This window comes from Mobula hypostoma, chromosome 2, assembly GCF_963921235.1.
Source record: "Mobula hypostoma chromosome 2, sMobHyp1.1, whole genome shotgun sequence".
Classification (NCBI taxonomy): Eukaryota; Metazoa; Chordata; class Chondrichthyes; order Myliobatiformes; family Myliobatidae; genus Mobula; species Mobula hypostoma.
The window spans coordinates 124544277-124562758 of NC_086098.1; the positions used below are offsets into that span (position 1 = coordinate 124544277).

At 41.4% G+C, this 18482-nt stretch overlaps 1 protein-coding gene across 4 annotated transcripts in view; it reads right to left on the reverse strand.

The window, feature by feature from the left end:
- LOC134342456 (CSC1-like protein 2) overlaps positions 1 to 18482 on the reverse strand; it is a 211216-nt gene that overhangs the window by 83131 nt on the left and 109603 nt on the right. For all 4 annotated transcript variants that reach the window (XM_063040606.1, XM_063040605.1, XM_063040607.1 and 1 more), the window contains 2 exons: positions 5538 to 5575; positions 3463 to 3605 (listed from right to left, as the gene is read on the reverse strand). In XM_063040606.1, the coding sequence (XP_062896676.1) occupies positions 3463 to 3605; positions 5538 to 5575 (181 nt within the window). The remainder of the gene's footprint in view (positions 1 to 3462; positions 3606 to 5537; positions 5576 to 18482) is intronic.

Sequence of the window (18482 nt, forward strand, 5' to 3'; positions counted from 1 at the left end):
GTTGGAGGAACAACACCTTATATTCCGTCTGGGTAGCCTCCAACCTGATGGCATGAACATTGACTTCTCTAACTTCCGCTAGGCCCCACCTCCCCCTCGTACCCCATCTGTTACTCTTTTTAATGCACACATTCTTTCTCTCACTCTCCTTTTTCTCCCTCTGTCCCTCTGAATATACCTCTTGCTCATCCTCTGGGTCACCCCCCCCCCCGTCTTTCTTCCCGGACCTCCTGTCCCATGATCCTCTCGTATCCCCTTTTGCCTATCACCTGTCCAGCTCTCGGCTCTATCCCTCCCCCTCCTGTCTTCTCCTATCATTTTGCATCTCCCCTTCCCCCTCCAGCTTTCAAATCCCTTACTCACTCTTCCTTCAGTTAGTCCTGACGAAGGGTCTCGGCCTGAAACGTCGACTGCACCTCTTCCTATAGATGCTGCCTGGCCTGCTGCGTTCACCAGCAACTTTGATGTGTGTCACTTCACTTTGCATCCCTTTTACAACCTCAATGCACTATTGTACTGAAATGATCTATATAGATGGGTGTGTTGCTCTGGATTTCCAACATCTGCAGAATCTCGTGTCTATGACAAAACTTGTGCTTTTATTTGCTCACTGAGATCACTCAAGTCTACAACCAAATCTACTGGTACATTCTACGTACACACTTGCACTATGGGGATTAGGTAAGAGGGCAATGGCAAGATGAGCCAACAGAAATGCAAGTGAAAACAAAACAATAGAGTTCATAAGCTCAAGTTTAATTGTCATTCAGCCCACACACAAATACCAATGAATACAGCCAAATGAAACAATGCTACTCCGGCGTGCAAAAACACAATACCAACAGTCACACACAAGGCAAATATAGCACATAAGATAGCAAAATACAGTCACACAAAAAAATATAGTCCCAGACCCTGAGTCCATGAATGTTGCGGCCATCTGCAGTCAAACTGCAGACTGCAGACTGCTTGTCTTCTGCTGAGCGAACACTGGGGACAGCACCAACTTCAGCATGACGCTGCACCAGACCATCTCTAGTGGAATGCACTGACTCTGACATCTCTCTCCTGGCCAATTGTAAACAGGCAACACTGCGGCTTGAGGCCGAATCCTCTTTATGTCTGAGGCCATGCAACTCCCCCAACTGCCTGCCAATAATCAGTGAACCAGACTTGTAGCATTCCACATTAACAACGTCCAAAAGAGTCTTCCAATTACAAGAAAAGCGACTAAGACGGTCTTTTGCTATTAAGATGCACACTGCCTTCGTGCAGAGACTCCTCTGATGCCTCTCTGACGCAGGTAGCACCACGATCTTTAAAAAAAACAATAACACCTTTGGTTGACCCCATAGAGGTTACTGTGATTGAATGTGCTGCCATCTTACCAGAAGTGAATGAGTAAGCATTAGTGATAGAATGGTCAACTTGCTCATTTTTATTTGATGCTAACTCACTAATTCAGACACAGGTCTTGGCAATCAGCCATTCTGAGTATGCTACAAATTGCACCCTTCAAAGTCCATGGAACCATCTTTTAAATTTGAATTGTAATTGGTTTATTATTGTCACAGGTACTGAGATACAGTGAAAAGCTCGTCCTTTATACTGTTCAAATCATTACACAGTGCATTGAGGTAAAATGCGAATAAAGTGCAACAGCTACAGATAAAGTGCAATGCATGCAAATAATAAAATGTAAGATCATAAAGAGGTAGATTTTGAGGTCAGCAGTCCATTTTACCTAATCTTATCCGATCTCAGCATTTTTTTTGCCCAAATGTATCCTTTCTTAATTGAGGAAACCATGGGGTTGGGTCCATGTTCCTAGGTAAGCAGTCATTGCAGCCAACAACCTAGAAGAACACTGCAGTTTTGCTCTCATTCATTTACATTAATTATTAGCTTACTTCTCAAGCCCCGCAAATGGGGAAAAAAAAGCCAAAACTATAATGAATGGTCAAATGGTCAAATTTTGTTATCATAAAGATTTTAAAAAATTCTGTGATAATGTCTTTTTTGAGACATTGTAAGTGTTGTTACTTCAATGTACTCATTTTATTTTTCCTGTATAACATAACAATAAAAAGATTTGAAAAGAAAGAAAGAATGGTCAATTGTAACCAAGGTTTTGAACCCAAATCAGATCTACCACCCATTATGATTTAAATACACTAAAAAATGTATAGCAAGGAATTGCTCAGATTGTATTCAACTAATAGGCTCAATTACATGAATCCAGCCCAAACTTTACTTTCTGTAACCTGGCTGCTGAATGGTGCTACTTGAGTCAGTGGTTTAAATTTGGCCCATTACACTTTCTTTGTGAGAACATACAGCCCAAGGCTTGGTTTAGTTTAGTTTCTTTCCTTGCCATTATCTCAAATCGGTATAAAGTTGAATTGACCATTTGTTCTCTTCTCTAGCTTTAGCCCAAAAATGACTGAATCTTAGCTGTTGTCCTTTATTCACATCGCTGAAAGCAACCTGCCTTCTATTTTAGCTCTTCATGGGGAGTAAGAGACCAGCTCAATGAAGCTCATGTCAGCAAAATGAAATGAATCTATACTCCTCTGCACTGATTGATAAGATGCACTGCTTTAAAATTAGGGAGTCACTTTAACAAAACATTGGTTTAAAGTATTGTTTAAAGTATTTAAACTATGGTTGCCTGGGTTGGAGAGAATGGACAGGCTGAGTCTGGTTTCCCTTGAGAGATGAGGTTGAAGGGTGACATGACAGGAGGTATGTAAAATTCTGAGCTGCATGAGGGAGATGACCAGTGTTTATTTCCCATAGTAGGGGCGTCTAAAGCTAGAGAACACAGGTTTAAAGGAAGATAGAAGAGGATTAAAGGAGATATGAAATCTAAATTTCTCACAAATAATAGCTGGATTCTTTCACTTAATGTAATATCTTTATTTCCAAACCTATTCTATTTCTCTGTATTGTTGTTGGAGGGGAATGGAGTCGTCAGCACTGAGGTTTTCTTCTTTTTCATTTTTAAGTTCTTAGATTTGCCCAAGTCTTTTAGTTTAGTTGATTAATTTTGTCTTTCTTTTGGGTTGGGGTTTTTTTTTTGGTTTTTTTTTTCTTTTTCATGTTTTTTTTAGTTTTTTTTTGATCTGTATTATCCGTTGTTAGTTTTACATGATTGGGAGTTTTGTCAAATTTCAATATTGGACTTTACGATTACTGTTTGTAAGTGTAACAATTTATCTCCTATTATTTGTATCATTGCTATGTTTTGTTTATATATTCTAAAATTAATAAAGAGATTGAAAAAAAAAATAATAGCTGGATTCTAGAATGAGCTGCCTGAATGATCAGAGCACAGAGAGATTATAGAATTAACGCAGGCAAGCGAGATTGGTATAGAGAGCATGCTATGGGCCGAAGGGCCTGTTTCTACAAATACAACTCTATGACTAAGGTATAGTATCAGCAAGGTGAAGAACTTACCGAGCAGATCTCCTGAGAAGTTCACAGGCAAGATTATACCCACAGAGAGAATACCAATGACCACCAGCAGCCCAACGATGTGACGCTGAAAGGATAAGTAATGGACGGCATCCTCGCCACACTTCTCTCTGATCTCTTCATCTCTGAGAAATGGAAACAAATGAAATCATGTATCATATTTTATCACTTCCTCTATTTCTTCCTCAAGTACTGTTGAAATAAAGGGACTTTAAATATTTAAAGGGCGCTAAATTAATTGGAGTAGTCATAGGAATTCATCAGTTGCAGCAGAAGTGCTTCAGGGAGGGTTATTCATCTTTTTTAAAAAACAGTTAGGATTTCTCTTGTCACCTTTCAAGAAAATTTTAAATAAAAGCACAGAACCCCCCCCCCCCAAAAAAAAGATTTAGACAAATAAACTTTGGATAAATGTACTGATAGAGAGTTTCAGATGGGTCAGCACAGGCAAATGAGATTGGCATGGATGAGTGGGAAAATGGCTTGGTTCCATACTGTATTGATCTCTGACTCTATAAAACCAATATATGTACTGCAAAATGAATGACAACTCTCAGAATGTATCAGTAAAGCAGATAAAAAGTGACAGTGGCAGGGCAGTAGTACTGTGGCTACACATCTCCTGCAACTTGGATTCTATCAATGGACTGAGTGGAGTTTGTACATTCTCCTTTTGATTGTGTGGGTTTTGTTCAGTTGCTCCAGTTTCCTCACGCATACCAGAGACATGCTGGCAATTTACTACTATATATTGGGTAGCAAGAGAATTGATGGACATGAGAGGGAAAGGGATTTTCAAGGGAATGGAATTGGTGGGATTGTTCAGCACTTGACAAACTTAGCCATAGTCAGGCAATCTTACAGAAAGAAAATAGGCCCTTCAGCCCAACCTATTCATGCTGATCATGGTACACAGTGAGCCAGTCCCATCTGCCTGTGCTTGCCCCACAGCCCTCTAAGCCTCCCTTAAGAAAGTCTTTACATTCTCAGAGGGGAGGTTTGACCACTGAAAGACCTGATCATCCATGTGGATAACAGCACTCTGAGGGAGCAGTTCTGTGTTAGGGTCTCCCCCAAGATACTTGTACACAGTATTTCAGCCATATTAAGGGAAGTTGTACTGTCAGGATGAGATCTCAAAAATTAGGGCCACTGAAATGGAAACAGAACACTTAATGCACCCCCCCCAAAAAAAATCACATCCTATGAGATGGGAAAATATGAAATAAGAAATTATATTTCAAAACAGATTTAGGAAGCACGTTATCAAGAGAACAAAACATGAGTACAAAGTAAGTGGTGCATCTCACAAATAAACTACTTCAATGTGTGGGTATTCAAATGGAAAACATGGTCAAATGACTGCTCTCAGCACATCAGTTTTCCACATTTATCTACTAACTGGCAACCTACTAAATGGGTTTTATGTAACAGCACAGCAATTAACTGGTATATTCCATGTTAAGGTAGGATAATGTATGGTAATAGAAGGGAATAACATCTATACAATTGCCCAAGGTCAGGAAACATTAACATTTTTAGTGGGACACTGTAGTGTCAAATCTCAGTTTGGAAATGATAAAATTATCAATGGTTCTTGGAAGTACACACCAGTCTGCAGAGACTCTCCACACTCATTTGAAAATCATCAAGTTAGCAACATTGGGGGGTGGGGGGTGAGGTGGCTAGTGATAGAAGGCAATGCAAACCACAACAGGGTCTGCACAATAACTTTACTATTTGTCAGTCCTGCCTGGTTGTGATTAAATACACCACCAGACATTCATCATAAATGTCATGCCACACGGCTAGGTATCAAATGAAGTATAAAATGTGATGTGGCTTTTGTCCATGCCCAAGGAATGTCAACCATGTCACGAGGATATTCTCAATTTCACTCATCATGTTAAAGATGCACTACAATTCTTATGGTAATTTCAAAAGGAACTTGGTTCATGTGACACTTTCACAACTACAGTACTTGGCTTCACCTTAAGTCTTGAATATCTATCATTCAATATAAGTTATGAATTTGCTTTTAGGATGAGAATACTCACTTTATTCTAAATATAGCAGTCAACCATGAACAGAAGCCCTGTAAACAAACATTAGGATGTTAGAATAGTATACATCAGTAAATTACCGCTGTTGTTTCCCATATCCAATTAACAAACACATTTTTTAAATGGACATCACATCAGAGAATCAGAGAGACTTCTGAAACCAACTTCAGAATCCTTTCATTATTGAGGAAATCTTCAAGAGGCAGTGCTTCAAGTAGGGGATTTTCATTGCTAAGGGTTTACAACATCCGGAATATACCCTCCTCTCATTACAACCATCAGGGAGGAAGTGCAGAAGCCTAAAGAACCAAACTCAATAATTCAGAAAAAGATTCTTCCCCTCCACCAACTGTACTGCTGTTGTAAAACAAATTTCATATCATCCCAGTTAGTGATAATAAATCTGATTCTGAAAGCTACCTAATGGCTAGAGTACACAATTAGATCGTAAGCTAATATGGCAAAACTGAAGGGGAAATGCCAAGAGAACTAGCTTATGTGGAGGCTTGAGCTGAGGATGTATATGTAAACCTGGGTAAGAAAAGAATCTAAAGATACGTTGATTGGGCAAGATGAATGAAGGCAGGAAGACTTAGGTGCAGCATTCCATGTACTATATTTTATGCATGAACCCTTTAATACTATTCATGATTTATATTACTAAAAATACTGAGTTCCTCTTTGCATCTCAAAATGCAAGGAAAACCTAATACAGGTTCAGCACCCCTTATCCAAAATGCTAGGGTCTGGAAGTGTACACACACACACAAAAAATAAAGCTATCTTCTGAGTGTGCGTATATTTTTAATAATTTTGTACATGAACCATCAGAAAGGTAAGCTATCAATACCTCAGCCACCCTGGTGGACAGTCACCGGCTGTTTGGTACCACCAACATTCCTGACTCTGAATGTGCTACTGGTAAGCAGTCTTTATCTTACACTTGCTCATCACACACATATACTGATGCAGCCATTCAACGTTAGATTTTCATTAGTGATGATCAATTAATTTCTCTGCTGCTTCGCGATCACCACAACTTTTACAAAACATAATGCCATGCCTTTTCTTAAATTTCTGTAACCAGAATATTCACAGTTACCTTTCATTTTCAGCTCACCGTGATAGACCTTTCTTTGTTTCATGATCAGCGTACTGTTAAGCAGCATGTTCACTCTGGTGCTGACGAGTCCACTCTTTCAATTCACAATCAAGATCTTTATTTTTCACTTAATGCAGTGTTTCTCCATTTTGTATTAACTCAATACATATATGAAGTCATTTTTCCCGGAACTGCCTGTGGTGCAGAGGCCTGCGCATTTCCTGGGAGCCTTCCCGGCGCCTTGTAGAATTTTTCATTTGGGATGTTTGGTCATCACTCAGAAAAAAATGGATTTCAGAGGAGTTTGGATTTTGGAATTTTGGATAAGGGGTGCTCAACCTGTACAATATTTCTTTTCTAAAGACGTGTGGTTACAGGCTATAGACAAAATGCGAGTGCATCAATGTGAGTGTATGGACATGGAAAGACAGACAGGTGGGAGCTTAAAGAAAGTCACTGAGCCACTGACTAAAGGCAGAGATAAAAAAAAATGAAATGTGAACAAAAACACCCAGGAAGAATAATGTTATTTAGTCAGGAACACTGTGTATAACCCTTTATTGAACAGATGGATTGTGGCCAATTTTATATGGTATGGGCAAGTGCTGATCTTGTGTGGATGGCCTATCCAAAGCCTTATCTCATTTTGAGACACAGAGGCACATAACAAGATTTCACATGAAGTCCAATGACTGGTAAACAAGTAAGTGGCAATTCTTTGAAGCCATATTATGGTGAACTATTAGAGCTATCAAAAACAAAATCTTTTTTTCATTCTTCAGCTTTCTGGCATTACTCCATTGAAATTGACAGCAAGGTGTAAATTCAGTTACTGCCTTATAGGAGAAGAGTTTCACAGCTTATTGCCAGCAATCATCAGTCACCTCATGGTGGGATGCTTCAACTGTGCACTGGGAAGGCATGTTTGCAAAAAGAGGTGTGGCAATGCCATCACCAAATAATTGTTGTGCTGCCCTGATGTTCACAAGGGCGAACATTTACTCTTTTGCAAATGAGGGAAGGCTTGGAAAACAAAATTCAGAAGATGAATTGGGTTTAATTCTGATGGATTTGTCACCGAGTTTGCTGTTTATCTGCCACATTGCTAATATCCTTTTAAACATTAAAACAGAATCTTGGTGATCAGTACCCTGGAAACAGTACCTTCCCCAAGGTTTCCATTACACAATAAATGCATACAACTACTAAATTTTCCAGAAAGCCCTATGTCTACTTTGTTAGTCATGTGCAACTCTGCTATATCTGTTACGTAATCTTTAGACACAAGTTCTGGAAGTTATGTGCAAATTCACACAATTCCAGAATTGCCCAGCATTATAATGTTCTAACTACGAGTCTGCAATGCAAAATACTAATATTCTATGCTTCTCATCAAGCAATTAGAGCTTCTATTTGAATCATATGACCATGATCTTAAACGGACAGGTATAACTATTGTGCTAAGATCCTATATCTCATTTGCTAAGATCTCATGCTCCTCAGCTGTTACCCATACCAAGAGAACAAAGATCAGCTTGTGTTCACAGAAACAGAAATATGTATGTTATAGGAAGAGGCCATTTGACCCAGTGTGTTCTTGCTAGTGAGAAAGAGCTAACCAACTCAATCCCAATTTTCACAAGTCCACAGCCCTGAAGGTCATGAGTCTTTGAAGGTACATTCAAGTGATGTTTTTAAAATGTAGAGAGGATATTTTGCTTTTATCAATTTTTCAGGCAATGAGATTTAAACCCTTTTTACTAGTTAGAGTCAGGTTCTGCAGCTCATCATGTTCAATCCAACAACTGTACCCATCTAAACAATCACATTTGTCCACATCAGCTCCAAATCCTCTAAATTACTTTAAATACATGTCCTCTGGGATAAGGTACTTCTCACAGCCTCTACATAGTTTTATACCTTACAATAAAGTCTCCATTCAAACTCCATTGTTACATTAAGGGCAACACCATCCAGTCTTTCGACATTGCTACAGTGTTTCAGTCCTTATAAATCTCTGCTCCATCAACAATTCAGTGGCATTGTTATTCTAATGCAGTGGTTTTAAAAGAGGGTAATACCATCCCCACCCCCCAGGGTATTTCCAAGAGCCCCATAAAGATAAAGGAGGTGGGGGGAGGGGTGGTGGTGCTTGGTAATAGGGGGGGCAGTTGAAGGATTACAAGCTTAATTTAAGAATTGAATTACGTAATGCTGATCATGTAATCATCTCATCTCTTGCTCACCCACCATTCTCTTAGACTTTGCTCAAAGTGTGTTATCGATGTTGATAAGCAATGTGACACTTCTGTATTTGGCACGTTATGAGAAATCTGGACTGAAGGAATTGTGTTATTTCCAACTCTGGCCTATGCATTATTGTCATTTACTACAGTGTTAGCCAGTACAATCCCCAAAGGCTATTCATGCAGTGATGCAATTCCTGTGAATGAGGGTATGACATTCAATGGGGGTAATGTTCAGAATCTGCCCTTTTGGATGGACTTGACAGCACTTCCCTAACCCACAGCCTAACCAAGATATCACTGCCCCGCTTTATGTACCTTCCAACAGAGAGTCAGATTTTGCCTTAGCTATGATGACATCAGAACTTTCCCCTCTATTGATTGCAGCACTGGAGGTGGGATTTAAACATTAAGTGATTGACCTTGGTTGTCAATCCTTAGCAAAAATGGCAGAAGCAGACCAAATAAAAAAGTGTCAACAGTACAGAGTGGAGTATCTGAAAAATGGATTGATACCAGCACCAAGCAACCAGCAGCAGCCAATGTGTTTGATATGTGAAAAAGGTTTTTTCAAATGTGGCAATAAACCATTCAGGCTCCTTGAACATTTGAAGAGAATACACAAGAACTTGACTTCTTTTCAGTCACTTTATGAAAATTTTCAGAAACAGGAAACACTTCAAACATGTTTGCCAGCACTTCACAAAACTGCAATAGTATGCATACTTTGTTTAACATTTCATTGCTCATTGCTAATTCTGGAAATCTCCATTCAATTGGAGAACTGATTCTGCCTCCAAGTAAGGGAGCTTTTGAGTATGGCTTTCCACAAGTCACCACACCAAATAATTAAAGTGATTCTACTCAGAGACAACCTTATTCGAAAACAAACAGGTGGAATGTCTGAGAATGTGGAAGACACATTGTGCAACATACTTCAAATAACAGAATTTGCTCTGCAGTTGGATCAGTCAACTTTGCCAGGCATCAGAGTTTTGCTTCTTGGGAATGTTTGCTTCATAAAGGATAAAAGCATGATTCCGGAGTTGTTATTTGCAAGGGAACTATAAACAGATACAAAGGGGGAGTCACTATTTCAGGTTGTTGAGCACCTTTTCCAAAGAGAAAGGTATTCTGCTCATCAATATTCCTGCTTGTGCAATATATGGGGGGGGGGCATCAATGATAGAATGTCACCATGGGTTATTACTTTCTTGAAAAAAGCTGTAGCTAACGTATTTTCCATTCACTGTGCAATTCCTGTTGCAAAAAAAAACAAAGTGATCGGCTACACACATCATTAAATACTGTTACTCTGATACTCTCCCTCTAATGCCATGGCCTTTAAAATTTTTGAACTAGCCTGCCAAGTGGGACCGTCAGAAGCCTTGGCAACATCAACATTGAATACACATCAAAGTTGCTGGTGAACGCAGCAGGCCAGGCAGCATCTCTAGGAAGAGGTACAGTCGATGTTTTGGGCCGAGACCCATCGTCAGGACGAAAGGTCTTGGCCCGAAACGTCGACTGTACCTCTTCCTAGAGATGCTGCCTGGCCTGCTGCGTTCACCAGCAACTTTGATGTGTGTTGCTTGAATTTCCAGCACCTGCAGAATTCCTTGTGTTTGCGTTATTGAATACACAGGTACCTGTTTATTATTCAGGATGCTGTTCCAGGAACAAGGGTACTGATGGAATTGGTACTAATGAGATGGTTGTGTTTTGGAACTATGCTGGTGTTTGTGTCTGATCCCTTAAATTAAAGAATCCTGAAGTATTTGCTCACTTTATCCTTCTCCCTCCCTCCTGTACAGCTGAGACACTCCATGTGCTAAGTTCTAATTATAGAGCGTGAAGGGTCATGAAAAGGCCAGGTCCAGCCAGATGCTTTACACATTCAAGTGACTCCCAATGGCTGACAATGTTTGAAATTCAAAATTTTGACGTCTGACTGACTGCCAAACAAGAGATTGCCAAGGCACACAGCCTCATTAGTATAACCTTGCTATTTTGTACACAAACTGTGAGAATAAAATGAGAGGTAGCCAACCTACTCTGATGCGCATGCAGTGGCTCTGGGATTGCTCCTTTTTCCACCTCCTATAAAGACTTCAGTAGATCAAAGTGACTCACCATCACCACATTTGAGTGGAGTTGGGGAAGTAATAATAAACGCTGACCTCGCCAGAGAGGTCAAAACCTTAAGAATTAAATAAAAACAAGAATGCAGACAGCCCATCTCACTTCCATAAATCTCCAAGTTCTGAACAAAAATCGAATAATATTCTTTATATTTTGTTAATGAACATGTAGGGGAAAATACACAGTCAACCTGGGCAAACTGTTCCTTCTTGTTGAGAACTGTGTTCAAGGACATAGCCTGCCTTTAGTACATGCAAATTCAAAACACAGCTGCAAAAACATGGCTCAGAATTTGCCGACAGAATAATTTAGCTTAATGACAACTTAATTATCAATAACTTAATTATCTATCATATTGGGGAGGAAGCGTTATACTTGGATTGTGAACCTCCACAAGCTGCTGGCTTCAGTCTTGCAGATATGTCAGTTTCCTTTTGTTAATGGATATTTAACAAGCATTTGACTATTTTGATGAAACTATTTAAGATTTTGCAATTGCATTATCCTTTCTAAAGTAAACTTATCAAAGTACATATACGTCACCATATACTACCCAGAGATTCATTTTCTTGGTGGCATTCACAGTAAATACAGGAAACATAACAGAATCAATGAAAGACCACTCCCAGCAGGATAGACAAACAATCAATGTGCACAAGACAACAAACTGTGCAGCTACAAAAAGAAGAAATAATAATAATAAATAAGCAATAAATATAAAGAACATGAAATGAAGAGTCCTTGAAAGTGAGTCCGTAGGCTATCTCTGAAATGGAACAATTTAATTTGTGAAATCTTATTGTTACAGCCATGGTTTCAAAGGACCTTTCTAAAAATTTAAAACTTCAATTTTTTTTACACCCCCCTCTCAAATCATTTCCTCTCCATCCCTAAGTTTTGACTATAATTCACCATGATATACAAGCAAATGCTGCAAAGGTTGAAAACATAAATCTAAAAATAGAAATATGAAAATTCAGCTTTATGTCTATTGATGGAAAATTGTTATAATCAGCAGAAAGCTGCAGTAAATCTGAAATAAAAATAAATTCTGTGAACACTCAGATGAAGAAGCATCTGTGGAAAGAGAATGAGGATTAACTTGTGAAGTCAAATATGAAGGGCACAATGATGAGTCTTTGACCTGAAACATTTATTCTATTTCTCTTTCCACAATTGCTGCCTGACCGGTTGCAATAAGTGTCTAACTCACCTGCTCATTGAAAGCCACTCCTCAGTGAGGTGGGGATTAGCCCGTGTAAGGAGCATTGAAACACAACATAAAAACATAGAAAACCTACAGCATAATACAGGCCCTTTGGCCCACAAAGCTGTGCTGAACATGTCCTTACCTTAGAAATTACCTAGGGTTACCCATAGTCCTCTATTTTTCTGAGCTCCAGTACCTGTTCAAGAGTCTCTTAAAATACTTTATCGTATCCACCTCCACCATAGTCACCGGCAGCCCATTCCACACACTCACCACTCCCTGCATAAAAAACTTACACCAGCATCTCCTCTGTACCTACTTCCAAGCACCTTAAAACTGTGCCCTCTCATGCTAACCATTTCAGCCCTGGGAAAAAACCTCTGACTATCCACACGATCAATGCCTCTCATCATCTTATACAGTGGTTCCCAACCTCTGGGCCGCGGACCGATACATTGCCACGAAGAATGCAGTGGTAGCCTGAATGCACCCAGCACATCTTTAAGAAAAAAAGCTGATTTTGGCTTTTTTTCTTAAAGATGTGCTGGGTGCGTTCTGACTACTGCTGCACCACTCCATTCTTCGCGGCAATGTTTCGGTCCACAGCCCGGAGGTTGGGGACCACTGATCTTATACACCTCTATCAGGTCACCTCTCATCCTCCGTCACTCCAAGGAAAAAAGGCCGAATTCACTCAATCTATTCTCATAAGGCATGCTCCCCAATCCAGGCAACATCCTTGTAAATTTCCTCTGCACCCTTTCTATGGTTTCCACATCCTTCCTGTAGTGAGGCGACCAGAACTGAGCATAGTACTCCAAGTGGGGTCTGAACAGGGTCCTATATAGCTGCAACATTACCTCTCGGCTCCTAAGCTCAGTTCCACGATTGATGAAGGCCAATGCACCGTATGCTTTCTTAACCACAGAGTCAACCTGCGCAACAGCTTTGAGTGTCCTAACGACTCGGACCCCAAGATCCCTTTGATCCTCCACACTGCCAAGAGTCTTACTATTAATACTATATTCTGCCATCATATTTCACCTACCAAGATGAACCACCTCACACTTAACCGGGTTGAACTCCATCTGCCACTTCTCAGCCCAGTTTTGCATCCTATCAATGTCCTGTTGTAACCCCTGACAGCCCTCCACACTATCCACAACACCCCCAACCTTTGTGTCATCAGCAAATTTACTAACCCATCCCTCCACTTTCTCATCCAGATCATTTATAAAAATCACGAACAGTAGAGGTCCCAGAACAGACACCGACCTCCATGCAGAATCTGACCCGTCTACAACCACCCTTTGCCTTCTCTGGGCAAGCCAGTTCTGGATCCACAAAGCCATGTTCCCTTGAATCCCATGCCTTCTTACTTTCTCAATAAGCCTTGCATGGGGTACCTTGTCAAATGCCTTGCTGAAATCCATATACACTATATCTACTGCTTTACCTTCATCACGCGTTTAGTCACATCCTCAAAAAATTCAATCAGGCTTGTAAGGCACGACCTGCCTTTGACAAAGCCATGCTGACTATTCCTAATCATATTATACCTCTTCAAATGTTCATAAATCCTGCCTCTCAGGATCTTCTCCATCAACTTACCAACCACTGAAGTAAGACTCACTGGTCTATAATTTCCTGAGCTATCTCTACTCCCTTTCTTGAATAAGGGAACAACATCTGCAGCCCTCCAATCCTCTGGAACCTCTCCTGCCCCCATTGATGATGCAAAGATCATCGCTAGAAGCTCAGCAATTTCCTCTCTCGCCTCCCACAGTAGCCTGGGGCACATCCCGTCCGGTCCAGGTGACTTATCCAACTTGATGCTTTCCAAAGGCTCCAGCACATTCTCTTCCTTAATATCTACATATTCAAGCTTTTCAAGTCGCTGTAAGTCATCCCTACAATCACCAAGATCCTCTACTGTAGTGAATACTGAAGCAAAGTACTCATTCAGTACCTCTGCTATCTCCTCTGGTTCCATACACACTTTTCCACTGTCACACTTGATTGGTCCTATTCTCTCACTTCTTATCCTTTTGCTGTTCACATATTTGTAGAATGCCTTGGGGTTATCCTTAATCCTTTCCCCCAAGGCCTTCTCATGGCCCCCTTAGCTCTCCTAATTTCATTCTTAAGCTCTTTCCTGCTAGCCTTATAATTTTCTAGATCTCTATCATTACCTAGTTTTTTGAACCTTTCATAAGCTCTTCTTTTCTTCTTGACTAGATTTACAACAGCCTTTGTACACCACGGTTCCCGTACCCCATCATCCTTTCCATTTCATTGGACATACCTATGCAGAACTCTAAGCAAATATCCCCTAAATGTTTGTCACATCTTTTTCATACATTTCCCTGTGAATATCTGTTTCCAATTTATGCTTCCAAGTTCCTGCCTGATAGCCTCATATTTCCCCTTACTCCAATTAATCGTTTTCCTAACTTGTCTGTTTCTATCCCTCTCCAATATTATGGTAAAGGAGATAGAATTGTGATCACTATCTCCAAAATGCTCTCCCACTGAGAGACCTGACACCTGACCAGGTTCATTTCCCAACACCAGATCAAGTACAGCCTCTCCTCTTGTAGGCTTATCTACATATTATGTCAAGAAACCTTCCTGAACACACCTAACAAACTCCATCCCATCTAAACCCCTCGCTCCAGGGACATGCCAATTAACATTTGGGAAATTAAAATCTCCCACCACGACAACCCTGTTATTATTACCTTTCCAGAATCTGCTGCTTGATATCCCTGTTACTACTGGGTGGTCCATAATAAACACCCAGTCGAGTTATTGACCCCTTCCTGTTCCTAACTTCCATCCACAGAGACTCCATAGACAATCCCTCCTTTTCTGCAGCCGTGACATTATCTCTAATCAACAGTGCCATGCGCCCACCTCTTTTGCCTCCCTCCCTGTCCTTTCTGAAACATATAAAGCCTGGCACTGTAAGTAATCATTCCTGCCTCTGAGCCATCCAAGTCTCTGTAATGGCCACAACATCATAACTCCAAGTACTGATCCACGCTCTAAGCTCATCTGCTGTGTTCATAATACTCCTTGAGTTAAAATAGACACATCTCAAACTATCGGTCTGAGCGTGTCCCTTCTCTATCACCTGCCTATCCTCCCTATCCTCCCTCTCGCACTGTCTCCAAGCTTTCTCTATTTGTGAGCCAACCGCCTCTTCCTCCGTCTCTTCAGTTTGGTTCCCACCCCCCCAGCAATTCTAGTTTAAACTCTCCCCAATAGCCTTAGCAAACCTCCCCGCAAGGATATTGGTCCTTCTGGGATTCAAGTGCAACCCGTCCTTTTTGTACAGGTCACTCCTGCCCCAAAAAGAGGTCCCAATGATCCAGAAATCTGAATCCCTGCCCCCGCTCCAATCCCTCAGCTACGCATTTATCCTCCACTTCACTCTATTCCTGTACTCACTGTCACGTGTCACAGGCAGCAATCCCGAGATGACTACTTTTGTGGTCCTGCTTCTCAATTTCCTTCCTAACTCCCTGTAGTCCCCTACCTGCATTGCAACCCCTCCCACTACCTGCCAGTTAGCTGACAACATCATGGTGCTGGTAGAGTTTAAATCTAGCATGTGGAAACCAGAAGATTTCTTTTCGTTTTCCGAGTTGTCACAGACAGACGGTACTGTGGAAACAGTAAACAGTGGTGAGCTGCAGTAAAAACGGCCCGGGTACATATTCTAGATAAGTATTTGCCACAGTGTGCACATTTAGTATCTGTTTTGTCCTGCCACTTCAGGCACAGTTTAGATAAGTATTTGTAACTGAATGTAACTTGGTGGGGTTTACTAAATGTTTAGTGTCTGTAAATAAAGTTAACCTACTCATCAATAGAGTATCTTCTGTCCCCACTCATGGAACCTGCGAACCAGATTTCACACATCAATTGGAGCTGAGAACAGGGTTCAGTGTTTGAACAGAAGATGAATGTCATTAGAAGGAAAAAATAAGAGAAACACCCTGTGGAAGAGTGGTGAGTCCCGGGGTGGACTGACAACAGTGCAGGATTTAGTAGTCTTGCCAACCTACTGACAGGCTACGGGACACCCATAGACTGGTCAGACAAACTGGACTCTCACAGGGTGGAAATGGGTGGGTACATACTTAATAAGGTAGGGTTCCCCAAGAGGAAGTGAACCAGAGAGATGCCTTCCAGCTACCAGCAGCCATAGGAAAGCAACAGTATGAGACAATCGCACAAAAGAAATGAAGTAGAAGTTCTAAATCAGTGATATGTTATCATTGGGGAGGCTGCCTTGTCAGCACAGACTCAGGTTAGAGAGATAGAGGGTGACAGTATAGAGACGGTCTGTTGGCTAATAAAGGTTTAGTAGTTAGAGGCTGCCCGCAGGGCAAGCTGGTGGCCGGACCCCATTAAGATCTGAGCCCTGATGTTGACAGGAGGCGGCCCTGAACACATGGATGTGGGATGAAGACATGTGGTTAGATGGTGAAGATAGGGAAGAGAGGCTAGAAGAGAATGTCAGGACTCCCTTCCCCCTTCACAGCTGCACTGGTACAGACCATACAAGTGGTCATGCAGCCCAGACCCAGCAAGTGGACAGCCAGTCCAAAGCCCCTCCAGCCTCAACGGAACAGGATGAGGAAAAGCAGCTGGTAGGGGAAGAGGAATAGTGTGAGGGAAAGGGATCTGGGTAGGATAACACAGCGTGTCACACCGAGACAACTAACATCAGAGAGTTCTCTGCTAAGGAACTGGTGGAGTTGGGAGACAGGTACAGGCAGAAGTCAGGGGAGCCTCTGCCCACAGAGTTGCTAAGTATTTGGGATACAGAGAGTGCTAGAATGAGTTTGTTCAATAGGGAGAGGGGTGAACTTGAGGGTGGGTGTCTATCATCCCATCACAGGATTAACGATGCTCTAACACTCTGAGATGGCCACCTGCTTCTGACGGGGATGATGAAACTATGGGGCAGAGTGATAGCATCAGTTAAGATAAGGTATACTTCACTCTTCAGGTGGGATTTATAGTCTTGGGAAGGGTGGCGCACAGTGGAGGAAGGGACCAAAGCCCTTCACCAGAGGGTCTTGGACACAGGTGCATACGATGGTGGTGGTGATTTATCAGAGGGTCATACGTTAACCCTGACATAGTGGGTATGTCTGCAGAGGTTATACTAGCCTGCGGACTGAACACCACAGTCTTGTGTCTTTCGAGGGGTGAAATGCAGGCGGAAGTGTCAAACTTAACCGCTCATCAAAAGACTCTTTCCCCATTGTAAGAAGCATTACAGACCCTCCCACCAGTTGTCATGTAGCCGGCAGTTTAAATCTAGCACGCGGAAACCACTTGCCCTCATTTTGCGCACTGGGTTCCCATGGGCAGCTGGTGCCATGGGAACAGCAAAGAGTGGAGGTGTGCTGCAGTAAAGAGGGTCTGGGCAACCACTTTAGATAGTATTTTCTACTGTGTGTAGGCTTAGTGTCTGTTTTGAGTTGCCTCTTTGGGTGCTCAGCTTAGACAAGTTTGCAACCAAGCGTAACTTAGAGGGTTTACTGAATGATCAGTGTCTGTCTTGTCCTGTAAATAAATAGCAAACTTACATATTGGTGGTGATGCTTTCTGTCCCCCCTCACTGAACCTGATTTACCTCAGCAGTACTCATGCATTTTCTGTTTCTATTTAGAAAGACATGTTCTGATCAGTGTCAGAATGGCTTCATGAAGGGGATGATAAATTTTACAGTACTCCAAAGCATTTACTGTGTCTATTTCCTCCTGTCCCCACTCACTTTGCTTTTATATTTGATTCACCATTTTCTACTCTCATTGCTTCTCCATTCCTCTCTCTTATGGCTGATTCCATGATTCCCCAAGTTTGCAGGTGCTCTTGCACTCACCCTAGCTGCAGAGAAGTATATTTAAACTCAGAGGTTTTTTGTGGCTGTTACTGTTGAGCTTCTGTTCAATGGTGACCTTAATTGTTTCTTTCAGGATCACAATGAGCCCCTGTTAAAAAGTCATAGAGCACCACAACACAGAAATAGGTCCTTTACCCCATCTAGTCTATGCCAAACTCTTGTTTTGCCTAGTCCCATCGACTTGCACTTGGACTCTATCCTTCCATACCCACCAACCCATGAACCTGCAACCACTTCTGCTGGCACACTCTCACCATCCTCTGATGAAGTTGTCCCCACCAGATTTCCCTTAAACATTTTACCTTTCACCTTT